General features: G+C 46.9%; 1 protein-coding gene across 1 annotated transcript in view; it reads right to left on the bottom strand.

Annotated features, from left to right (window-relative positions):
- Positions 1-7,353: 7,353 nt before the first annotated feature.
- The window catches only part of SP9 (Sp9 transcription factor), a 5,850-nt gene continuing 2,820 nt past the window's right edge, over positions 7,354-10,383 (bottom strand). The window contains exon 4 of the mRNA XM_011991962.1: positions 7,354-7,945. Within this exon, the coding sequence (XP_011847352.1) occupies positions 7,354-7,945 (592 nt within the window). The remainder of the gene's footprint in view (positions 7,946-10,383) is intronic.

A 10,383-nucleotide genomic window follows, 5' to 3' on the forward strand; every position in this document is an offset into this window, starting at 1 on the left:
GCCCCCTTAACATTTTGTTCTATAGAATAAGCTGTTTACATTTGGATAATACTAGTTTTTTGTGCAGGTATACAAGTTACCTCAAACTTAAAACAGTCCAGCTGGGCCAGGCACGGTGGCTTACGCCTGTAATCCCAGCACTTTGGGAGGCCCAGGCGGGCAGATCACCTGAGGTCAGGAGTTCGAGACCAGCCTGGCCAACATGGTGAAACTGCGTGTCTACTAAAAATACCAAAAATTAGCCGGGCATGGTGGCACTCGCTGTAGTCCCAGCTATTCGGGAGTTTGAGGCAGGATATTCGCTTGTACCCGGGAGGTGGATGTTGCAGTGAGCCGAGATTATGCCACTGCACTCCAGCATGGGCGACAGAGTGAGACTCCATCTTAAGAAAAAAAAAAATTAGGCATGGCGGCATGCACCTGTAATCCCAGCTACTCAAGAGGCTGAGGTGGGAGAACCGCTTGAACCCAAGAGGAGGAGGTTGCAGTGAGCCAAGATCGCGTCACTGCACTCCAGCCTGGGTGATGGAGCAAGACTCCCATCTCAAAAACAAAACAAAAAACAAAAAACAATCCAACTGTATTAGCTTAACAGTTCTAGAGGTCATAAGTTTGACATGGGTCTCACTGGGCTAAAGTCAAGGTGTCAGTAGAATTGTGTTTCTTCTAGAGGCTCAAGGGGAAAATATGTTTGCTTGCCTGTTCCAGCTTCTAGATGCTGCCTGCATTTCTTGGCTCCTGGCCCCCTTCCTCCATTTTCAAAGCTAACAAAGAGGAGTCAAGTCCTTCTCAAATCTAATCATTCTGACACTTTGACATTCTGCATCCCTCTTCCAATTTTAAGTACCTTGTGATTACATCGGGCCCACCTGAAGAATCATGCAATAATCTCCCAATTGTAAGATCGATGTTAATTCTATCTGCAACTTTAATTCCCCTTTTCTTCGTAATGTAACATATTCACAGGTTCCAGGGGTTAGGATATGTACATCTATGAGGGACTATTATTCTGCCTTCCACAAATGGCCCTTCTATTACTGTCTTACAACTATTAAAGATTTTACTTCATACCTGGTTGATCCTGCCAGTGGTCGGCGGCGGGGGGCAAGGGGTAGATTTTCAAATGAAACAAACTACTTTGATATTTCACCAGTATAGGTATATAAGGCATATTTAAATTTAGCTGCAAATTTTCCCTTGTGTTTCAAAGGATATGGTAAGGGAAAACTATAGAAAGAACTGGTACAAATCACAAGTAACACAGTTCCAAAAAACTTCACATCTTGGACACAAGTATTTTTGTTATCAGTGTTCTATATTTTTTAACCATCTGCTAATTAATACCAAACAAATATTGATTAGATGGTTTCGATAGTTGGCAGTCACAATTTCATAAATTCTGCAAGAGAGTAACATTTTAAAGAAGTAAAACCACATCATCTGATATATATGTCTTTGCCTTGTCTGTGCACACACAGAAACAAATGTCCTCTAAGAAAAACTAAGTGAAGAGGTAAACAACCCTTGATTATTTAGATTTTTAAGACGAAGGGGGGAGGAACTTGAATTCCTTCCACAGTATTGTTTAATAACTTATAGCGCACCTCAAAGATCCCTTCACTAAAAAAAAAAAAAAAAAAAAAACCAAAAAAAACCATGCATTTGAAGTTGATAAAGACTGCTAATTTACACCTTGAGTTCATCAGTGTTGCAGTGATTATTTTCTATCTTCTGCCTTTTTAGACTTTATAATTTTTATAATGTCAAAACCTATGCAATACTACCTTAAAGGGTTTCTGAAGCAATATAGTGTTCATGAAGAGAAATGCTGAAATGCCTCCTGTAATTAAAAATGAATTAAATATGTTATTTCTTACACTTTCTCATTTGACTCACACACCGTGGTCCACTTTTTTAATGCAGATGAGGTTGCTCAGGCTGGTCTTGAACTCCAGAGCTCAAGCAATCTGCCTGCCTCAGCCTCCCAAAGTGCTGGGATTATAGGCGTGAACCACCATGCCTAGCCAATGTGGTCCACTTTTAACTTTATAAAGTGACTGAGATTTTTTTAGTTTCTGATTTAATTATCCTTATTGTTAGGATTGAGAAACTAGAAAGTACTGCCAAAAGCTCCAATATTTTTACCCATCTAATTCTGAGAAAAAATTTCCATGTAGTTATGGAAGATGTTGATTTTCTGTCTGGCTTTCAGCCTTGGTCACCCAAGGGTGCTCCACAGCCCTAATGAACTACCATTCTAACTTTGTAAACTTAAAAACGGAAGAGAGGCATTTTCACACAAAATCATACCATGATAACAAACAGCTTTCAAGAGGCTTAGCTAATGTGTTCCACATACCCTAATGATGGGGAAAATAATTGGAAGTTACTTTTAAAATAAAAATATTGGACATGTAATTCTACTTTTGCTTTTTGAAATATAAGGTAGAAACCAAGGAGATGAACCTCATAAGATAAACCTCATAATAAAAGGAATGTCTAGTATGTGTAGAGATTCCTCTCAGTACCTAAAACCCAAGAAGAATCTTCCACGTTTAATGAATCTATGACTTAAGAACCCAAACAAAAGTCCTCAACGGGGATATTTTTTAGAAGACCAGCCTGGTGAAATTTGTCATTCTTACCTTAATAGAGAAGTTCCCTTAAAGAAATCTTGGCAGACTTACACGTTTCTTATTTATCCATGAGCCTGGAACTGCACGCGCATAGGACACATTTTGGAGGCATTTCTCCCTCTGCCTCCGCAGGGACTTTTCTCCTAACCTAACATTTAACATAACACTAGCAAATTAATTCCTGTAGGAGGTGCTGTCGATTTATAAATAACCAAGAAATATCAAGTTGCTAGGTTAGAACTTGTTTATCTGAACGTCTCCGTGGTAAATTAGTCATAATTTATTTTAATAAAGGCCAAAATGGGCAGAGGTTTCTGCAGCATAGTGGCAGGTCTGCTTACCTTGCATTATGAAGCGGAGATCTTGTTTTGAACCATAGGGCTGTAATCTTAAGAAAGCTTTTCATCCGAAAGGCTTGGAGAGACCTTTCTTGCTGTTCTTCCATGAGACTGCTTGCTCATAGTGAATCAAATCATTCCACGCTGCTGGGAGCAGGCGTTTCCCAGTTTTAATCACCGAACATTTGGTATGCTTTGGCATTGAAGCTCAAACAGTTCAAAATCCACCTGAGCCATTTCACTCTTCTCCTTACCTAATGACCACTGGGCCAAGACGCTGGTGGAGGCGGCTGCGGAGGGCCGCAGCTCCACACTCCGGTCCTAAGACCAGGAAGAAAGTAGCACTTTTAGCTTCAGCAGCTGAATGATATTTAAAAATCGTATTTAGGTTTTCTGAAAAAGAAAACCTCTACTATAGTTGTCATTTCTTGAAAAGAGATAAAAGCATGCAATACCTGCAGGCCTTGGGAGCATTCTCTGATCAAAAAGGCAAAAGGCCTTTAAAAAGTTGTGAGGAACAAGTCAGACCGGGGAAACTAAGGTTTGGGAAAGCGGGGGCTGCTGAGAGCTCTCCTACCTGATCGAGGCTCCTAAAATCCGGTTCCTGATGACGGGAAAGGAAGAGGTAACTCCACAGCACCTTCCCCCTTTCTCCTCCCTTCACGCCACACTTAACATCACCCCCAGAATGCCCAGAATGTAACAATAATGACGAAGATGTGCAAGATGAACGCGGAGAGCTGCCTGGAATGAAAAGAAACGCACCCTCCGGCCCAAGCTGCCCCGGAGTCGCCTTTCTCCAGTCCCTCTGGCTTGAAGGGCTTTGCGAGGGGGTGGACAGAAGTGGAGGTCCGAGGGTTCCTGGACTGATAGAGCAGGGCTTCCCAGGAGGACGTCGCCCTAAACCTAAAGGAAGCCAGAATGGGGCGTGGGGTAGGGTGACGGGATGAATCCTGGCTGGGGTCGCCCCTTCCCATCTCGAGGCGACGCCCCTCTGCGTGCTCTGGTGGTTTCCTTCTCTGGATGCGCGTCTGGCAACCTTGCGAAAACACCCCAAACCGAAATGGGGAGGCCGAGAATGAGGGGGCGCACACCCTTCCTAGCAGATGCGCCTCCGGCGCCAGGAGGCCGCCGGACACCCGACCCACAAGGTGCGGGGGGGAATGGTCGGGGCCGGCCCTCTGCGCGGCTCCCTGGCCCCCCGTTGGCCCAAGCCACCCCCTAGAAGCAATTCTCAGGCCTTTCCGCTGGGGGCCCGCCCGCCAAGGGCCCTGCCAGTCCCCGCCGAAGCTTGCAGGGCCTCGGGCGCAGTCCCCCGCGCGGGTCGGACTCGCCTTCAGCAGTTAGGAAAGCGAGCGAATTGTTCTGGTCGCTCGCGCTCCACAGGTGAAGAGGGCGCTTTATGAAGCTCTTGGGGCAAACATGAAGATATCAACTTTCGTCAGCAATCTGCAAGCAGAATGTGGACTGAGGGAGACACCCTGTCACTTTGCATTTCCTTTATAAATAAATGAATCAACCTGAAATCGTTACACGCAGGCAAAACAATGCAAAATCCCCAGTGTGAAATTCTAAAGGAAGAGAGTATAAGGGTCTTGGAAAAACTGGAACTCTTAGGGGCTGTGGTTTTCCGGGTCTTCGACAGCCGGCCCTGGAGGGACGTATCCCCACGGACATTCTGAAACCCTTTCCTTAACTGGAGTTGCAAACACACAGTCTATATTTAAGTCAACAATATATGGGGGAGGCATGTCTGTATATATTTACCTCATACATATTTCTATACACTCCAGCGTCTGGGAAGGGTGGGGGGTAAATAACACTGAACGGTTAAAATTATGGAGAAGGGATAATAACTGATTACTAATTTGAAAGTAAACAAACAGGTGACTTTTTCAGATCCAATTCCTCCTTGTATCGTTACAATAAATATCTCTGAAGGAAGCTCTCTATTTATGTTGTCATTGATTAATTCTTCACTACCTCATTTGATTTCGATTTAGAACGATTTGATTCTAATTTAATTAGCATGTAATTTGGATGTACATAATTACTGTAATTATGACATTCAGGTAAGGCAGCTTTAGGCTGAAAGGCAATTTCAAATTTTCTAGCAACCTACTTTGTACTGGGAAATGGACAAGGACTTTGCGCCCTGCTATCCAAGTAGTAATTAGCACATCTTTGAAATAGGCAGTGCGGCGGGGTTTGTATTAAAACAGCAAATACAAACCTAGCCGAGTTACCCGCCGCAAAGGTGGCTGCGAGTCCCCGGAAACGCGCTGCTGCTCCCCGGCGCGAGTTCAGGGAGCCCGGCACCCAGGCGCCTTGGCCGGGCTTTCGCGGCTGCGGGTGACGGCGCCTCCGCCGCCTCGGGCGCAGGGTTTGAAGGTGTCGCTTTTTAAATTAAAATACAATAAATATGCGCTGGGGAGGTGGGGGGCACAAAAATGGAGGAGGAGGAAGTCACTCCACCTAGTCCGAAGACGGGTTGGGGTCAGGGAGACGGTGGACTGGAAGAGGACGGAAAGGGGCGGCGGGGGTAGGACGATGCACTGAGAGGAGAGAAAATTGGCCAACGCGCCCAACTGTTACCCGATTTCAGATTTGGGTTTCAAAGGGAAAAGAAGAGGACAAAAGGGGTCGTTTTGCTCCGGGAGGATGTGCGCACCCTTCGGGGAGGCCTGGAGCTGGGCATCTGGGGGCTTCTCGCCGCCCTCGGGGGCCCTGCGCGCCCGACCCGGCTCCTGCCTGCCCAGCCGCCCCCCCGCGCCCCACTCGGGCTGGGGTGTCCGCCGGAGGACGAAGGCGAGGCAGAAGGCTGCTCTGGCCCGCCTCGGGTTGGGGCTGCGAAAGCAGCGGGTCCCTGGCCTCCCTGATTGTCCACGGGAGGGTGGTAGGGTGGGATGGTTTGGTGACCTGTTTGAATCGGCCAGGTTCCAGCCGGCCCCGGATAGTCCACGCGGGCCTTGCGGGCCGGGAGCCGCGGATGCAGAGTCGTAGGGGTCTGCGTCCACAGCTGGATCCCCACATCCTGGGGTCCACGTCGCTGCCGACAACGCTTCAGTGTTCTCAACTTTAAGTTGGAAGACCCTGAAGTTGCCTTGAAAAGGATGTTAAATGCGACAATTCTAAGACCAGGGCCAACCGGTCCTTACTTTGTTTTGTTTGGATTTTCAGTTAGCACGTTCCAGAAACGACCCTTTTGCCCAGAAGCCACTGCCAAGTAGTGCTCCCCACCCCCAATAGCAGGGTTCGTTCCCCGCTGGAACGCAAACCCTCGCGTTTCTTCGCAGGATCCTCTTGGTTGCTGCTGCTCGCGGCAAAAGCCGGTCTCCACACGCTGACAGCCGCAAGCCAGGCAGGCGGCGGCCTTCCCGCCTCGGAGCTCTAGGTGGCGCCAGCGAGCCGCACTCGCCAAGCTCCTCTTATGGGAATCAAGAGCTACTGTCAAACATAAAAGCAAATCAGAGTTTTCAGTTTTTTTAATATGTTAAGAATGTTATTCCTTAAGAAAATTTGTAGCTAAATTATTCTCACTTAAAATAAACACTTAGTATACCAATTACACAAATGGGCGGGATTTATGTGAGATTTACTTCATCTGCATTTTTGTAGTGGAAGAGAGCCTTGGTGAATACAGATAATAGATGCAAATAAGATTAGAGTTAAAATAAATAAAGTTTCCATCCGAATAAAAAGAAATTCAATTTTACACGACTTGTAACCATTTGACGGAAGGTCCAGACACGCCATTCAGGTACACAATCTAATCTCGTCAAAATAATGTTGTTTCCCTCCTCGAGGAAAGAAAATCTCTTTCTTTTCTTTTTCTTTTTCCTTGTCAGGTAGAATCCAATTCATTCCAAGGGGAGAAAACTGGTGTCAGAAAAGGAAACGCCGGAGGATGGTGCGGATCGTGGCTGGGTGGGCGCAGGGCGGAGGAAAATTTGCTTTTCGTTCCTCTGTTGCGCTGGAAGCTATGGGACAGGAAACGCCAGGGAAACTGGGGGACTCGAAATCGCACTGCCCTCACCCGGGCCCGGGCCCGACTCTGCGCCCCCAGGCCGCGGCCCCCACCCGCGCGGACCTCCAGGCCGCTACCCACCTCTGAGTTTGGGCCCTTGGCCACCGCCTCCAGCTCCTTCTGGCCCCTGGGCCGGAGAGGCACAGGCCTCTAGGGCCCCGAGGTGGCCCTGGGGAGGCGCAGACCCACCGCAATTGGGGACCGAACTCGTGTTCTAACTGGGGGGCTCTCGCCTCCCACGCGCGCTGTCTCCAATTTGGTCAACCCCGGCCGGCCGGTCGCCACCCGCTCAAGTCAAGGTTCCCCGTGCCCCCAAGGGCGCCTAGGGCTGGGGGGAGGCCAGGCAGGGGGCCTAGGCCCTCTTTTCGCCTGTTGGCTTCGGCCGGGGCCCCCGGCCCCGGGGCCCCGGGGCCCCGCTCCCTCTGGGCTCAGGTTCCGTGGGCTGCTGTCTCCCGGCTGGACGCTCGGGCCGGGGCAGCCGCCCGCCGCTCCCAGGAGCCTGGGTGATGGACGTCCGCTGACCCGCGGGGCAGAGGCAGCGCTCACAGGCCTTGATCACTGGCCTGCGGAGGGAGCCGCGCGGCCAGCGGGACCTGCACAGCCGGGCCCTTTGATCTGCCTTTATTATCAACGACAAACAAAGCTGCTTGGGCCCGACGCCCGGGCGCCCGCGTTCCTGGGGAGACCCACCACACCCTTTACCCCGCGCCGCCAGCCCGCGGCCCCCAAACACGCCAGGCACCCTCTGGGCCTCCAGTGCTGCGGCCCGAAGCCCCTCCAGGAAACGTGCCCCTACCAGCCGGCTCTCCAGAAGACCATCCCCCGACCAGAGGCGCTTAGGGAGTGGGGGGCTCCCGGTTATGAACAGCTTGATCGGGGAGAGAAAAAGGCCAAAGTGAAGAAAAACTCCAGGAAGAAGAGCGGGGCAGCCTGGCTGCGGGGAGCTTAAGAAGGAGAAGGAAGAAGCCATTGAATGTCACGCTGCAAACTCCCTGCTGGGGAACTTCGTTTTGTTTTATCGCTACTTTGCGACTTGGTGTTTCAGAACAGTTTCCGAGAAAACATTTTGATGATTGTTAATAACAAGAATTTATTTTTTCTTTCCTAAAAATCAAAACCTTGGCTCAAATTCTCAAGGTGGACAGTAATCAAAAATGGAAAAAAAAATATGTTGGTGCTGACTTCGCTTGTATTTCCTCTTGTGTGGCAAGTCTTTTAGAAATATTTTTATTCTGTAAATATGTACTTTATTTTCTAAATTAAAATTTTTTCGAATTGCGAAATTATCTCATTTACCAATTTTCTTTTTGTCTCTCCCTCTTTTCTCCCTCTTTTAAACTGGGGCTGTTAAGTTGGTGGTCAGAAGACAAAGAGAGTGAAAATAATTTTCATTTCAATAATTGCCTTCTGGTCAATTTAACTGTGCCTTATTTTGAAAGAGACTGTCTAAATGAGATTCCTGTCCCAAATGTGTTCCCAGGCCTGATCCCAGCCTTTAATTATTCCCGAGTTTTTTTCTTCAGAATAAGACGCCGCACTGAGTAATCACAAAGAAGTCAGAGAGCATCCTTGAACCTTTTCAGAAGCAGCGCCACTGATATTCAAATAACCTGCGAGGGCCATTTGACGGCGCGGGGACCTAGGCATTTCCAATTCACTATTTGCATAGATCAGCCGTCTTTGAAAAGGAAAGGAGCAGTTGTCTTCCATAACATTAAAAAGCCTAGTTATCAAATCAAGTGCTTAGTTTGGGGGCTTTTAAAACGTTTACATTTTATCTCAGGTTGCCCTTTACCGTTTGACATGCAAATTTGGTGCAGTTAATTTAGACAATTAAAAAGATCTTCAAGGGAGCTTTGTCACAGAGAATATTTGGAGTTTTCCCCGCGGACCAGCTGAGATAAAGTTGGCCAGAACAAATGATGTCTAGGAGATTAATTAGATATTTGATAAGACATGAATCCCTAATAAGGGAATACAAGGCACAGGGGGCTGCTGTGTGCTCTAAGTCAAAATTAATAACATTTAACAAGATTTTCATTTAGGCATGAAATGTCTTTTCCGGGGTATTGACTCTAGCGATTTATTCCCTTGAGTTGCCTTCCAACATACAGGGCCTTGGGAGCTAAAGACTTCTTTTTTAAAAGCGTTTTCCTTTCACAGATTGTTTTTAAATCACTTTTTAAAAACAAACAAACCCACCAGAATTTTCTCTGATGCCTCCCAGAGGTTTAGGCACCTCCTCAGTTAAAGCTGCCAAGGACCTTTGCATTCTTTAGGCGCTCCAGAGTTTTAAAATGTCACCTTTTGAGAGCCTTCACATTAAGCAATGCAACTACACGTCCTTATAACCCAATTTAATTTATGCTGTTGATATACAAATAAATAATTTTGACTTCTCAAAAACTTATATGTAGTATGGCTTTTATAACCCACATAAACTTTACATTACCTACAACTAACATTAAGGGAATTTTTTCCCAAGCGAAAAAAAAAAATATCGACCCACGAAAAGGTTACTGAGGGGGAAACAGGATTTTTAAAAAAGGAAATGTATTGTTCAGAGTCCTTTAATAATACCAAAATGAAAATATGATGTCAAGATTTTCTTCATACAGATAAACGCATTTAATTTCTTTAGATGACCTTAACTTACGTGTTTGTGAGTGAAATGATAACTCAACATTTTAAATATCTTTTACATATATACTGACTTTCACAAAGTGCATCAGAAAATTAAAAAAACTCCCTGAATTTCAGGGATTCACCCAAAAAAACTCTATTCGAATGAACATTTACAAGAAAATAAAAGAGAACACAATATTTTGAACCCTATTTATACAGATGTTATGAAATACAGAGAAACTGTCGCTAGACTTCCAGTTTAATTTCTCACCTTAAGCCTTTCGATGCTTCCTTTTTTAGGAAAAGTCTCATTGTAAGTAGACATCAGGCAGGACTTGGAGCATTTTATATATAATATAATCCACACAAAGGGTGTTTTTATCGGTCCCGTTTGTTTTCAAATGTTCTGACAGTCCTTTGCTGGGTGGTGGCTTGTTTTTGAGAAAAGGAAAGAGACGGGTGTTGGAGGGAGGTGGACAGTGGGCAAAGAGGGAGCCTTTCTATGTATTGCTCTTCGCTCGAGAAGTTTGGGCGAGTGGTATGTGTGTGCGCGCGCGAGTGTGCGTGCTTGTGGTTGCAGGTCTCCGGTGTATGTGTACGTCTGGGAGTACGGTTTTTAAAGTGTTTGTGTCGGAGGATGGTTCGCTTTTGTTTCCGGACCACGCATTCGATTCTCATCCGGGCGCGGAAGGCGGAGGGGAGCTCCTCGCAGGGCGGGCGAACCGCAGCCCGGGAACCCTGAGCGGCTCCACCTCGC

This window comes from Mandrillus leucophaeus, unplaced genomic scaffold (genome assembly GCF_000951045.1).
Source record: "Mandrillus leucophaeus isolate KB7577 unplaced genomic scaffold, Mleu.le_1.0 Scaffold40, whole genome shotgun sequence".
Taxonomy (NCBI): Eukaryota; Metazoa; Chordata; class Mammalia; order Primates; family Cercopithecidae; genus Mandrillus; species Mandrillus leucophaeus.